Source organism: Coffea arabica, chromosome 2e (genome assembly GCF_036785885.1).
Source record: "Coffea arabica cultivar ET-39 chromosome 2e, Coffea Arabica ET-39 HiFi, whole genome shotgun sequence".
Taxonomy (NCBI): Eukaryota; Viridiplantae; Streptophyta; class Magnoliopsida; order Gentianales; family Rubiaceae; genus Coffea; species Coffea arabica.
Genome location: NC_092313.1, coordinates 26,292,580 through 26,308,692, shown reverse-complemented (window position 1 = coordinate 26,308,692; position 16,113 = coordinate 26,292,580). Strand labels below are relative to the sequence as shown.

General features: G+C 34.7%; 1 protein-coding gene across 1 annotated transcript; it reads left to right on the top strand.

The window, feature by feature from the left end:
* The first annotated feature begins 117 nt into the window (after nt 1-117).
* Nucleotides 118-3,909, top strand: LOC113728844 (furcatin hydrolase-like). The gene is made up of 13 exons (XM_072077480.1): nt 118-279; nt 373-442; nt 614-672; nt 789-864; nt 996-1,073; nt 1,202-1,289; nt 1,388-1,643; nt 2,090-2,205; nt 2,319-2,536; nt 2,653-2,684; nt 3,126-3,225; nt 3,308-3,410; nt 3,513-3,909. The coding sequence occupies exons 1-13, from the start codon at nt 118-120 to the stop codon at nt 3,679-3,681; spliced, it is 1,527 nt and encodes a 508-aa protein (XP_071933581.1). The 3' UTR covers nt 3,682-3,909.
* Nucleotides 3,910-16,113: the final 12,204 nt, after the last annotated feature.

Sequence of the window (16,113 nt, the reverse complement as noted above, 5' to 3'; positions counted from 1 at the left end):
AGGGGGGAAACCTTACAAATCAGCCACTCCCGAACACGAAACCAAAACATATATTCATAGCAAGCTTGTATTTCTCCAAATTAATCAATCTAAGAAAGGCAATAACATTCAATGAGCATGGCTTCTCGAGGCATTGGTTTACATGTCCTCCTATTCTTGGCTCTTTTCTTTTCCTTGAGTGGGCTTTCATTTGGGGTAGCACCCAAAAATATTTCAACTTTCAACCGCAAAAGTTTCCCTCAAGATTTCATATTTGGAGCAGCTTCAGCTGCCTATCAGGTACTGGATACAAGCCTACAACTCCAGTGAAATTTATTTGTCATATTTCTCATATATTGTTGGTGAAATTTTAATGTGTTCATCAACTTGCAGTATGAAGGAGCAGCATTCGAAGATGGAAGGGGACCGAGTATATGGGATACCTTTAGCCACCAATATCCAAGTAAAATTTTGAGATATTAAACAAAATTGAGGAAATTGTATTCTATATTTAAACTGCAAGGACATTTTAATTACAAGAAATCACTCAACATAATTATAGGAATTTATATGAACAAGGAAATAAGCTTATGGGGATTTTATACCATCATATTGTGCATGTTTTACATTGCAGATAAAATAGCGGATCATAGCACTGGTGACATGGCTGTTGATTTCTATCATCGTTACAAGGTATGATATGCATACATTTTCTTCATCATTAATTATAATTTTACAATAATGTCAAAAAATTAGTTTACCACTTTTAAAGCATGCACTTAAGTTGAAAACACCATGGTCACATGCAGGAGGACATCAAACTCATGAAATTCTTAGGGTTGGATTCTTTCAGAATGTCCATCTCATGGTCAAGAGTTATACCTCGTGAGAATCCTTGACTTTTTCTTTTTCCAACAAAAACTTTTGCGTGTAATTGCTTGCTTTACAAATTAATCGGTAAACTTTTATTACTTTATAGTACATCATTAATTCGACTATATTCAACTTTTTCTCAGATGGGAAGCTGAGTAAAGGTGTGAACAAGGCAGGCATTGCATTTTACAACAACCTCATTGATGAGCTTCTAGCAAACGGTCAGAAATCTCCATTCGACAACAATATATATCTTTATTAATTAAAAGAAAACCGTCTCTTGCTAATGTTGACAATTCTCACTTCTCAAATTATCAACTAATATAGATAATTTGCCCCATGCAAACAGGTATAACACCATTTGTAACAATTTTCCACTGGGATGTTCCTCAACCTTTGGAAGATGAGTATGGTGGATTTCTAAGCCCGCGCATTGTGTAAGTGATCTTCATTTATGAAAACTAGTCAAACTGATACAATCCCATTAGTGCTACTGATTAAAGTGTATTTATTTCTTTGCCTTTTTTTCCCACAGGGATGATTTTCTAGATTTCGCAGAACTTTGTTTCAAGGAATTTGGTGATAGAGTCAAGCATTGGACCACTGTTAATGAGCCATTGACATTTTGTGTAGCTGGGTATGACTCCGGCATCTTAGCCCCCGGCCGGTGCTCAGCTTGGAGGAACAACGACTGCCCAGCGGGCAACTCCGCAGCCGAGCCTTACTTGGTTGCCCACAATATTCTCCTCTCCCATGCAGCAATTTCTAACCTGTATAGGGAGAAGTACAAGGTGACCACCCCATAGCTATCTTATTCATTTTGATAAATTAATTAGTGTTATTATGATTCTGGGGGATTTGCATATTATTAAAAATGACTTTTGGAGTATAGAAGTTTCAAAAAAATAATAAAAATGTCTATATTGAATAATTTCAAAAAAATACATGTATCATACGTTTGACATCTAGGTATGAAAGTGAAGAAGAAGACATGAAAATTTTGGGTCAAGTCCTTAAGCCAAAAATGTATTTGTCAATGAACAATATCTCAAGAAAAAAAAAAAAAAAAAGAGACTGCAATAAGACAAAGCATGACCAAAATTATGATCATCACGGTTATCCATTTTAAAAACAACGAAACATACAGTTTCAATTTTTTTATTGCCTATTTTGTTAAATCTTAAGCAAAATTAATCTGACAATATAACACATAAATTTGTGTTCATATTCTCTATAGGCATCACAAAATGGTGAAGTAGGAATTGTGTTGAACCCAACTTGGTACGTGCCTTATTCCAATAGTAAGGCCGACACCGAAGCTGCACAACGCGCAATCGACTTCGTGTATGGATGGTGAGTTTACATAGTTTTCTTCTTTTTTTTTTTTTAAATATCGCCTTAATATATTCTTTTAGTTGTAAATTTTTTTTAAAAACAAAATGACAAAAACGTTGTGGTATTTGCAGGTTTTTGGACCCCTTAGTTTTCGGGGATTACCCACAAAGCATGCGTCGTCTCGTGGGTAAAAGGTTACCAAGATTCACGAGGGAGCAATCCCAGTTGGTGAAAGGTTCCTTGGATTTCCTTGGAGTGAATTATTATACCTCAAATTTTGCAGCAAATGCCCACTTCCATAATGGTCCTAATAATAGCTATACAACTGATAATCAAGCTAATCTGACAAGTGAGTTCCAATATATATAATCCCGATTTAATTTATACAGTGTAATTTTGTTAACAATTAACTTTTACTGATTTTTATTTCGATTGTTAATCTTTCAAAACTTCTATTTGTCACAGCGGAAAGGAATGGACTAGCTATTGGTGAGGCGGTATGTCATATCTTCAAAACCTCTATCACTTTTGGAAATCATAATATTCGAAACGAGTGAAAAGGGAAGATAATGCAGATAAAAAACAAGAATTTGACCGTGTGTTTCTCATGATAAGAAAATTTTTCGTAATATGATTCAATTTGGCAATTGTAGATGTCAATTTATGACTATTCCAATCCAAGGAAAACTATTCAAATTGATCTTTTCCACAAAACCATCTCAAAATTTTAATTAGCAGTGTTCACGAAAGAAATCATGTCTTGCTTATGCTCCTTTTTCCTATTTTGATCTGGTATATATGAAAGAGGAACTTCCTTGGTGAATCAGTTTCGAACTGGATGAAATTGGAAGAACCCCGGGAACTGTTTTAATTCTTTCAATTTTTGGGCAGTAATTCGAGTATTATCTCATTTTACCAACTCATTTTACGATGTTCAGGAAGGAGTACCACTTTATGTGTATCCTCAAGGTCTTCGTGATGTTCTTGTCTATACAAAGAACAAGTACGGGAATCCAACCATTTATATTACAGAAAATGGTAAGAACTTAATTTGATGGTAAATCCACGTGATCTATTTTGAAATTCACAAATTAAAATTCACATTCCCATTTATTACCAGGATTTGGTGAGACTAATATAACTAAAGTTGAAGGAGGGGTCAAGGATTTGCAAAGAGCACGCTTCTATCAAGCCCATCTAAGGGCAGTCAAAGAAGCCATTGGGTAACTCCACCTCTTTTATTTGTCAACATTTCTCATAGATCAGAAACTCCTGATTACATTTTCTAAAGATAATTACAATCCTTTTTTTTTTTTTTTTTGCAGCAATGGCGTCAACGTGAAGGGCTTCTTTCCTTGGACATTCATGGACGATTGGGAATGGAATTCAGGTTTCACAGAGAGATTTGGTTTGGTCTTTGTTGACTTCAAAAATGGATTGAAGAGATACCCCAAAAGTTCAGCTCTTTGGTTCAAGAAATTCCTCCAGTCCTAAGTGAAGTTATGAACAGTTATATGTACCATACGTTGATTTTAGCTCTGTGGAGTGATGTCAAATAAAAGATTAGAATCCATCAATCTTTAAATTCATTTATTCGTTGTCTAGGTCAAATTGGTTGCCCAAATTTTGTCGCAATTGTAAGAATAGTCGCAAATGCAATAACGTGCCACATTAGAGCACGCAATTATGTATTACGAAAGAAATAAAAGTCTTTATTCACTTTCATTGGTTTTCATCCTTCTACTTGTCTCTTTGTAATTTTCCTATTTGGCTTTTCGGGTTTGTTTTTCTCCTGAGACCTTGGGAATGGAAGACCCCATGTAGTATGCTGGCATGTTAAGGTGAAATTCCAAATTCAGCCACATAACAAGGCAACAAAACCAATGTACCACTAACCCAACTCAATTTGTGCAATACTAGCATGTTAAGGTGAAATTTCAAATTTAGCCACCTAGTCATGATGCCCATAGGGGCACATGACTGCTGCTCATGTTTGATAGGACTGGTCCAAAAATAAACACCCTAAAATTAGAACAAAATAGGCGGTATAACCGACCATATAATGGTTAGGTGGTAGACACCAACCATATAATAATTAGGCGGTAAAACCGACCATATAAAAGGGTTGTGACAACCCAATAAAGACAAATAACAAAGCAAAATAAAAAACACCAAAATTTACGTGATTCGGTCAAATTGACCTACGTCCACAGGCGAGGGAGGAGCAATATTTCTACTATGAAGAAGATATACAACAGCCGTAGGAAAGTGGTTCCTAGGCCAATAAGGCACTCACAAGGTTTAGGAAATATTTCTAAACTCAAAATAAGAGAGTCTAATATATTTGACTACAAATGGATTAGATGACCCAAAAAACTAATAGCTCATACAATACTCTCTTGAGTGATGCGCTTAATCCTAACACAAACCCCCTATATTTATAAGTGAATAAGGAGAGGCTTTCCTTAGGCTTCTTCCGATGTGGGATAAGAGAGAAACTCTCTTACCGATGTGGGACATGCCACATCAACAAATCTCCACCTTGGCGTGTCCTCAACATCGATAATAATAAAACAGCTCCACCTTCTCACATAAGTCCCAATAGACCTAAATCACCAACAACGAATATCAACCAAATCCAAACACTGCTTGAATTTGTAAATCGGAAGAGGCTTCGTAAATATGTCAGCAGGGTTCTCCTTAGTATTGATCTTTTGAACAAGGACTTTTCCTTCAATAATGATATCTCGAATGAAGTAATACTTCACATCAATATGTTTCGTCCTCTCATGATACATCTGATCTTTAGTGAAGTATATGGCACTTTGACTATCACAGTGAATAATAGTAACACCTTGATGTAGATTAAACTCGCCAAATAACCCCTTCAACCACAAGGCTTCTTTGATTGCCTCGGTCACTGCCATGTATTCTGCCTCCGTAGTAAATAGAGCCACAACGGGTTGTAAAGTAGCTTTCTAACTGACTGCACAACCCCCAATGTAGAATATGTAGCCTGAAAGTGATCTTCTTCTGTCAAAATCCCCGGCGTAATCTGAATCTACAAAACTAACCAGAGTTTTATTTCTTCCAAATTAACTCCAAACAAGCGTTTGAAGTCCCTTGCAAGTATCTGAAAATCCACTTCACAGCCTGCCAATATTCTTTACCTGGACAAGACATATATCTACTAACAATACTGGCTGTTTGTGAAATATTCGGACGACTACAAGCCATTGTATACATAATACTGCCGACTGCACTGGAGTAAGGAACTCATGCCATATATTCTTCCTCTTCATCTGACTGTGGTGATTGAGCAGCAGATAGCCGAAAATGGCTAGCAAGAGGAGTACTTACAGGCTTTGCATCTTTCATACCAAAACGCTGCAGGACTTTCTTCAGATAATTTTCTTGGGTCAAGAACAATTTCCCTGCTCCTCGATCTCGCTTAATATTCATGCCAAGAATTTTCTTAGTTGCTTCCAAATCTTTCATATCAAATTCACTTCTTAGCTGTAATTTCAAATTGTGAATTTCTGACAAATTCTTGGCAGCAATGAGCATGTCATCAACATACAGCAATAAATAGATAAAAGAATCATCATCTAATTTTCGGAAGTAAACACAACTATCATACATGATCCTTGAATAACTATGATCCAACATAAAGGAATCAAATCTTTTATACCATTGTCTTGGAGACTGTTTCAATCCATATAAGGATTTCTTCAACAAGCAAACATGGTCTTCCTTACCATCAATCTCAAAACCCTGGGGTTGTTTCATATAAATTTGTTTTTCAAGTTCGCCATGTAAGAAAGTTGTCTTAACGTCGAGCTGTTCTAACTCCAAATTATACATGGCAATTAAAGCAAACAAAACACGAATAGAGGTATGTTTAACAACATGTGAAAATATTTCATTAAAATCAACACCTTGTACCTAATTATAGTCCTTTGCAACCAATCGTATTTTATATCTTACATCTTCAACCCCTGGAATACCTTCTTTTTTCTTAAAAACTCACTTGCAACCAACTATTTTCTTATCTGACAGTGGCTTTACAAGAACCCAAGTTTCATTCTAACGAAAAGATTCAATTTCTTCATTCATCGCAATCAACCATTTTACAGAATCATCACAAGAAACTGCTTCTGAATAGGTGGAAGGCTCACCAACTGCATCAGTTTCTTATGCAACAGATAAAGCACAACCAACAAAATCTGAATATCTTTTTGGTGGTCGAATATTCCTCCTTGGTCTATCACTGGCTATGGAATACTCCTCTTCTTCTGAACTATCAACAGTAGATTCAGGTGCATCTACTGGCTTTTGCTGAATAGAAGATTTGGTCTGAGAAGAACCAGAACTGCCAATATCAAGTTTCACCTGCTTCTGTGTACTATCAGTAGTACAAGGACTAGAAGACTCTTTCTTGGAAGATAACATACACAATTTATCAAAAGTAACATCTCTACTGATCACAAATTTTGGAGATTTGGGATTAGGACACCATAATCTGTATCCTTTCACCCCAAAAACATATCCAAGAAAAATGTACTTTTTAGTCCTAAGCTCCAATTTTTCGTCATTCACATATATGTATGCTGGGCACCCAAAAACTTTTAAATTTAAATAATCAGCAGGAGTTCCTGATCAAACTTCCTCAGAAATTTTGAAATCAAGAGATACAGAAGGAGAACAGTTGACAATATAACAGGCCATATTGATCGCCTCTGCCCAAAAATCATTTGTCAACCATGCATTGGAGATCATATATCTCGCTCTCTCCAAAAGCGTTCTGTTCATACGTTCGGCCACACCATTTTGTTGAGGCGTCATTCTGATAGTGCGATGCCGAACAATTCCTTCATTTTTGCAGAATCTATCAAATTCACCTTCACAAAATTTCATGTCATTATTTGTTCTCAACCGCTTAATATGTTTTCCTGTTTGTTTCTCAATCAAAACATTCCATTGCTTGAAAGTTAAGAAAACATCATTTTTATACTTAAGAAAATATACCCAAACTTTTCTTGAATAATCATCAATGAAAGTCAACATGTACCTGGCACTTTCTTTAGAAGGAGCACGAGAAGGCCCCCAGAGGTCTGAATGAATGTAATCCAAAGTTCCTTTTGTCCTGTGAACTGCCGGCAATTGGAAGCTAACTCTCTTCCGCTTTTCAAAAATGTAATATTCACAGAATCCTATCTTTCCAATACTTTGACTACCAAGAAGACCTCATTTGCATAAAATAGATAAGCCTTTCTCGCTCATGTGTCCCAATCTCATGTGCCATAATTTGGTGAAATCAAAATCGGACAAAGTTGATATTGAAACAGCAGCAGCACCTGTAACAGTAGATCCCTGTAAAATATACAAAGTGCCAGATCTGTGTGCCTTCATAACAACAAGAGCACCTCGAGTGATTTTGAGAACTCCACCTCCACCTGAATACCTGCACCCAATAGATTCAAGAGTGCCCAAAGAGATGAGATTTTTCTTCAAATCTGGAACATGTCTAACATTTGTGAGTGTCCTCACAACACCATCGTACATTTTAATTCAGATTGTGCCTTTGCCAACAACTTTACAAACGTCGTTGTTACCCATTAAGACAACTTCACGTTCAGTTGATTTATATGTTGTAAACCAGTCCCTATTGGGACACATATGATATGAACAACCTGAATCTATAATCCACTCATTGTTAGAGCTAAAATTATTTCCATTGCACAGAAAATGGTTCCATCATTCTCATCAACTGCAATACTAGCCTCGGTGGTCTCACTCTTTTTCTCCTTTTGCTTTTCTTTAATTTTCAATTTAAAGCAATCAGAGATAACATGACCCTTCTTTTTACAATAGTTGCACACCACATTTTTATATTTGGATTTGGATCTACTTCTACTTTCTGTATTTCTCTTTTCAGATCTACCCTGAACAAACAAGCCATCGACTTGACTCCCACTAGTTTTTCCAATAATATCCCTATCTATCTGTTCTTTAGATTTTATTGCAGATTTAATTTTTTGATACGAAATTGTTTCTTTTCCATAAATTATAGTATCACGAAAATGTTTAAACGACTGGGAAAGGGAACACAAAAGTAATAGGGTCTGATCCTCATCATCAATTTTCGAATCTATATTCTCCAAATTCATAATAATGGAATCAAATTTATCAAGATGGGAGAATATAGATGTACCTTCAGACATCCAAACCATATACAAACTCTGCTTTAGATATAGCCGATTCTCGATTATTTTCTTCATATACAAGGCTTTCAATTTATCTCACATAGTTTTGGGCTAAGTCTCCATTGCTACCTCCTGTAAAACTTCATCGGAGAGATTCAAAATTATACTGGATCTAGCCTTCTTATCCATATCGGCGAAATCTGCATCCTTTACATCTTATTGCTTGTTTTCAATTCCCTGTATTGCCAAATCAATTCCGTCTTGAACAAGAATGGTTTTCATCTTGAGTTGCCACATGCCGAAGTTGACATTCCTGTCGAATTTTTCGACAACCGTCTTTGTTATCGTCATTGTTGTCACAAAATCTGTAACTTGAAACTTATCTCCAAAAACTGGTCAAGCAAATATATAAGTTTGGTAAGCGGGCCTCACAGGGTGAGTGGACCCCACGGGATGAGCAGGCCCTACGGATGAGGGGGCCCCACGGATAAACGGACCCCACAGGATGAATGGGCCCCACGGATAAACGAGCCCCATAGGATGAACAAGCCCCACAGGATGAACGAGCCCCACAAGATGAGCGGGCCCCAAAGGATGAACGGGCCCCAGGAAATGAACCTGTCTTATAAAATATATCAACCAACTCTGATACCAGTTTGTTAGGATTGGCCCAAGAATAAACAAACTAAAATTAGAACAAAATAGGCGGTATAACAGACCATATAATGGTTAGACGGTAGACACCAGCCATATAATAATTAGGCGGTAAAATCGATCATATCAAAGGGTTGTGGCAACCCAATAAAGACAAATAACAAAGCAAAATAAAAGACATCAAAATTTACGTTGTTCGGTCAAATTGACCCACTTCCATGGGCGAGAGAGGAGCAATATTTCTACTATGAAAAAGATATACAAAAGTCGTAGGAAAGTGGTTCATAGGCCAATAAGGCACACACAAAGTTTAGGAAATATTCCTAAATTCAAAATAAGAGAGTAAAATATTTGACTACTAGATGAACCTGTCTTACAAAATATATCAACCAACTCTAATACCAATTTGTTAGGACTGGTCCAAGAATAAACAAACTAAAATTAGAACAAAATAGACGGTATAACAGACCATATAATGGTTAGGCGGTAGACACCAGCCATATAATAATTAGGCGGTAAAATCGACCATATAAAAGGGTTGTGGCAACCCAATAAAGACAAATAACAAAGTAAAATAAAAGACACCAAAATTTACGTTGTTCGGTCAAATTGACCTATGTCCATGGACGAGAGAGGAGCAATATTTCTAATATGAAAAAGATATACAAAAGTCGTAGGAAAATGGTTCATAGGCCAATAAGGCACACACAAAGTTTAGGAAATATTCCTAAATTTAAAATAAGAGAGTCTAAAATATTTTACTACAAATGGGTTAGATGACCCAAGAAACTAATAGCTCATATAATACTCTCTTGAGTGGTGCATTTAATTCTAACACAAACCCCTTATATTTATAGGTGAATAAGGGGAGGCTTTCCTTAGGCTTCTTCCGATGTGGGATAAGGGAGAAACTCCCTTACCGATGTGGGACATGCCACATCAACAATATTCATAGGCCAACCTCCTTTTTTATACCTTTTATTTAGGATTAGCAACTTTAATTTGGAACCTCTCTTCGTGATTTTAATTAGGAAAGAAAATTTTGTGTTAGTTATAAAACAATGTATCTTGAAATATTGTGGAATGTTACTCCTTTATTTGCAATATATTCACGAGAGACTTGAAAGATTCTTTTTATTATTATTTTTTGTTATAAGGGTTATATAGGTGTTTGACGAAATGATAAGAATGAGTAACACTGAAATTGTTGCTCTGTATAAATGAAGTAGATTTTAAAGTTAGAGCACAAGGGATGTAAGTGGACAATTTGTATCTTTAAAAGCTGTTAATCATATAGGGTATATGTTGAATTTGCCCTTCCCCGCAACCCAGAGAGAGAGAGAGAGAGAAGGGATACCATATGAGCCCGTGTGAGACCTCAGAATCTTTAGTATTCTATTTAGAGTAATAAGTCATTTATATTTTCCACGTCATTTTTCTTTACTTGAAAATAGGAGGGAAGAGAACATAAGGGAAAAGAAAGTCTATTATAATCTCATTCCTGAACATTATCTCATTCTTGAACATCTTGCAGCCTTGGCGCCAACGTCAAGGGATACTTTCCATGGTCATTTTTGTATACATGGGAATGGGATTCAGGTTTTACGCAGAGGGTTGGTCTAGTCTTCGTGGACTACAAAAATGGACTGAAGAGGTATCCTAAGCTTTCAGCTCTTTTCTACAAGAAATTCCTGGAGTCCTAAAGCAGTTGTGCTACTTCAGATGATGTGAAACAAAATACAAAAGTTGGATTTGTAAAACGTTTGAATAATGTGTTGTTGGTCCCAAGTTGGACTTATAAATCTCTCTTATTTTTAATAAAGATCGATGACAAATACAAAGGCTGTGGTTAACTACACAGAATGTATTCTTGTCTGATTGAACCGTACTAGAATGAACATCGTTCTTCTCGTTTTTTTTTCTTCATCACTCTTTTCCTTTCCAGGAAGCCGTAAAAAAAAATTGCTATTTTTCTTTTGCGTTAATAGATATTTGTCGAATTATCTACTTCTTTGAATGGGAATGACAAGAAATGGTATTCATCCCAAATATCTGAGGATTTGAACACTTTGTGCATCACAAATTGATAAATTTTCTCAAATGATTCTTTGGAAATTGAAGAATTAACCTTGCAAAAGGTGCCTGTGTGGCATACTATTTGGCTAGTCTAGGTAAGTAGGAGGTACAAATTTGGACTTCTTCTCTTAGACGGCTGGACTTCTTATTCCGCTTCCCGAGTTAATAACAAATCAAAAGTAAGGAATTTGTAATTCTACCTTTTTAAAATTTTTTTTCCAGCAGGTAAGGGGCAAGACTTAAGAAGCAAGAAGGGACATGGAGATTTAAATTTAGAACCTCTAATACCAGAGTTATTAACCTTAGCCATTAAACTAATACCTTATTGGTGTAATTTCACCTTCATTCGTTTCAATGAAGGAAAAATTGTATTTTCCAATATTTGATCTTTTTGGAGACTAAATACCAGTAATAGATGAGAACTAATAATAACAAACAAAAGAATATTAAGCTAATAGTTCTTTTTTTGGTTCAAATGTAGACTCCAAATCTTACAAAGGAAAGGGCATAAGAGAAGAATTTGAAACCCAAATCAAGGATCTCAAGAATCACAATCACTTAAATAATACGGTCTCTCTAATGGGTGCCCTATGAACATTCGTTAAGATATATTTCAGATGTTAGATTTTAAAAAATGTAAGATTAATTAGAGAAAATATATAAATATAATGGAATCAATTAGGGAAAGTGTAAAAGTGCAAGAGAAAATAGTAATTGTTAGTGTGTGTATATATATATTAGGTTGAGTGGAATGCAGGTGTATTAACTAGTATACATAGGGCACCCGTTAAAAAAAACTAATTAATATTCCTACTAACTAAACTAAGGCCCTGTTTAATAACCATCTCAGCACTTAAATTTAATGGATTCAGATCTTAACATGTTCAGATGTATTTAATAACCAAAAATTGAACATCTAAAGTAATTAAATGGTGCTGAATTTTTTAGGCAAAACTTGTTTCAAAAAATAAGTAATAAGTTATTCACTTATCACTGAATGTGATATATACTCAAATGTATTAGATTTAATACTTAACAATTGAATAATTTAATGGATTCAGACTGCAGATTTCAGTTTTTAGATTTCAGTTTTATCAAACGCACTCTTAAATTACTTGGATTCAAATCTTAATATCTTCATACCGTTTGATAACGAAAAATTGAATATCTGAATTAATTAAGTGGCACTTAATTTTCTAGGTAAAATTTGCTCCCACAATTAAGTGATAAGCTATTCACTTATTCTTGAATGTGATATGCACTCAAATGTATTAAATTTAATACTTAACCATTCAATAATTTAATGGATTCAAATTTCGGATTTTAGATTTCAAACTTCAGTTTTATCAAACGTACCCTAAATCTGGAGAACTTTAAACTAATAGCTTATTACTAACTTCTATTTGTTTCGTAATACTTTTCTATACAAGATAAAAATCCATGCATACCTTGTCTGAACCCATTTCTTTTTAGGATTAAGGAAATTTTAAACTTTGCATATAGAATGGGAAGTTTTGAAAAATTACAAATTCTAGATAATTAAAAGTGTACCAAATATAAAAAGCAATAAATAAACCTTTGTGTTAATTAGTTTCTTGCACGAATGGGTTTAATGGGAGAGACTTCTCTATTTTTCAACAACGTAACTGATAAGAAGATTAGCCAAATGATACAAGATTCCTACTCAAAGTCCTCGCTCTTCCCTCTACCCTTGCTTGAAGTCTCCCTTGAAACCATCGCAAATTTTTTTTTTCAAAAAAGGCTTCCTTGGGTGGGCGCTTTTGGTGTACAATTTGAATTGGGTCTGGGTCACTCCACGAGATATGGGCTCAACTTTGTCGGTACCAAGATGGATTGAAAGTTTAGGCCCAGATGGTGAACTACGACATAACAGAGGCACTTTTGCAATTCCCAGCCCATTTATCTTCGTCAATTGAAATGCTACAGATTCAAAACTGGTAATGCGATTTGGGCCTGATACTTTCCAAGTTTGGAAGGGCCCAAAATTAATTACCACCAACAAAGCCTGATAAATCTTCAAAACCAAGTTCATTAATGTAATATCCAAGAACCCCAATTTAATATCCATCAGTCATTCAATTCATTTATTGGTTGTTTAGGTCAAATTGGTTGTCCAAAATTTGTGGCAATTGTAAGAATAGTCGCAAATGCAATAACGTGCCACATAAGAGCACGCAATTATGTATTACGAAAGAAATAAAAGTCTTTATTCACTTTCATTGGTTTTCATTCTTCTACTTGCCTTATTGTAATTTTCCTATTTGGCATTTCGGGTTTGTTCTTCTGTTGAGACCTTGGGAATGGAAGACCCCGTGTAGTATGCTGGGATGCAATTGGGGTTCGAGTATTTGTTCTTGTTCGAGGATATTGTGCATACGATCTCGCAACTCTTCATAGTTTACCCAAAATTTAAAAAAAAAATACCATTGTAGCTTAGAACTGCAAAAATATTATGCACTTCATTGTGAATAATTATTAACAAAAGTCATAAAAAGTGGAAAAAATGCAGAATAAAGAATATTCGCTCAGTTAAATGATGCCACTACTTGAGGAAATTTTATCACAAGTGACATGTCTTGTCCACGACGTGTATGCTTGGGGCTTTTCTTAGTTGGGGAAGGTTTTGGAGTTTAATTTGCAATAAATTAGGAGATTTTGTCGTAATTTGATCTTTTTAGACAATCTATATCTCTATCTATATGTATTGTAGGGGAAGTTTCAATGGAGGTCCTCTAGATGGCTTCCAAATCTTACATACTTTTTTCCTAAATTTTTCATTTATTTTAATTCATAAACTCAATTAAAAAGTTTTAAATAGTGATTTACAACTGATCCTATGTCAATTCAAACTTAAAATTTAAAACTTTCACACTTCAAATGAGTGTTTAATAAATCATTTATAATTTGATTTTCGACTTTAACCCCTTTTTCCTTCCATAATTAAAGCAAATAAATTTGGATAATTTGATTAGTCCCGTATTAAAATTATTCACCTCATTACAACTTTATCACTTTAACCCATTTTACTCCTTGATTAATAAAGATCAAATTGTTAAATTTGAGAAACAATGTGAATAGTCCTATTTTTTAATCATTTACATGGCAACATTCTTAGCACTTTTCTTCTAAGTATCTACATCTATATGTATTGCAGAGTGGGTTTTTAGGAGAGAGTCTCTCAATGGCTTCCAAACTTCTCATTCTTTTTTCTAGATTTTTGTATTTATTTTAATACATAAAAAGTAATGGGTTATAACCAACCCTATCACCAGTCAAATTTAAAATTTAAAACTTTCTCACTATCTACTTCATAAACCGTTTATAGTTTGTTATTTATACTTTAAATCCTTTTTATTCCTTAATTAAAGACAAATGCTCATTCATATGCTATTTTAATACAATTTTACATTTTTATAATTAAAAAATATTTATTACTAAACTAATCCTATAACCACCCCTACAAATGAGCTTTGCAAATTACAATCACGTTTCAAAAAAATCACAAATGTGCAACTAAATGTAAAGTTGAGGGGGTAAAGTACAACTAAATGTAAAGTTAAGGGGTTTACTATATTTAACCCTAAAAAAAATCGCAAGAACGGAACAATTGTTTTTTTTTCCCCTTTAAGATGGTCGGACATCCATATGCAGTGACCAAAAAATTTTCCCTTTCTTAATTAACGTAAGATGGCCAATTTATTTATTTTTTAAAAATGAATAGGGCTGTTTCAGATCCCAAAAAAAAAAAGAAACAAACCCAGGTTCTTCCATTGTTATGATTTTTTCACAATTATTCTAAGAAATTTGCTAAATTGAGTTCTTAGGGCAAAGAATGAGATGTGTGACCAGTGCCCTTTTTTTTTTATTTGCGTGACTATGTGAGGACCCGAAATTTTCTTATTTTTATTTTATTTTTCTGGCTTAATTAATTATTTACTCACCCGTTTTCTCTGAATATTTTATTCCAACCTCTTTATACTCAATTACATGGAACTATGACCTAAAAGTATTTTAAAAGTGCCTTGATTCGAAAATTTATTTCTGAAAGCTCGTTTAGAGTGAATAGTGGATGCGCGTTTGGAGATAATAATCGATTCAAGAATACAATAAACTTGAAAAATTGGAGACTTGTACATTAGTTTTCAAATAGGTATTTTTATATTTAAGTGTTCAATTATTAGTTAGTGATACTATCGTTATAAGAATTTATTGAAAATTTCACTCTATCGCGCATAAAACGGAAGTACGCGATTTTGCGCGCGCAATTAATTGAGGGACTTTAGACCTTTATTTTTAGACCATTAAGAGTGAATAATAATAATATGAATGGAAGTGCATTGGAGGTTTAGTGCACTAGTGAAACAAACCCGAGAGGAATCGGACACGAAACGGGCGCGAACGCGCACTATTGAAGGGTTGACTTTTGGAACATTTTTTGCCACACACTTAAGCTTCTTCAAGAAGCTTTTCCACCAGCCATTTCTCTCTCCTTTCTCACTCAAGACAGCCGACTCTCTCAAGCAAGAAGGAGCAAGAAACTTTCTTCTTCATTTCTCCCAATCCAACCATCCATTTCACTCCAAACTTGCAACTTAAACTCAAGACCACTTGGAGATTCACTTAGGGAAGGAGAAGAGCTTCATTTCCATGGTTTTTTGGAGCTTTCTTGTGGCAAAAAATTTGACCTTTAGCATCTAAGAAGGTATCACATGATCTAAGCCTTGAAACTTGTTATTTATGAGTTAGATTGAGTTTAGAAACTTGTAGCTTCTTATGGGTAACTTTGTTTGGTTATAAATCTTGTGAGTGGGCTCTATGAAATCCCACAATGGCTTGGTGGACTGATTTGATGATATATTATGTTGTTTATGTTGGATTGGTGTTTAATCTAGTGGATATAAGTTGTGTTGTTGAAGGAAAACTCAAAGGAGTGAGTTGAGCAAAAAGGAACAATTTTGCCCTTGCCATT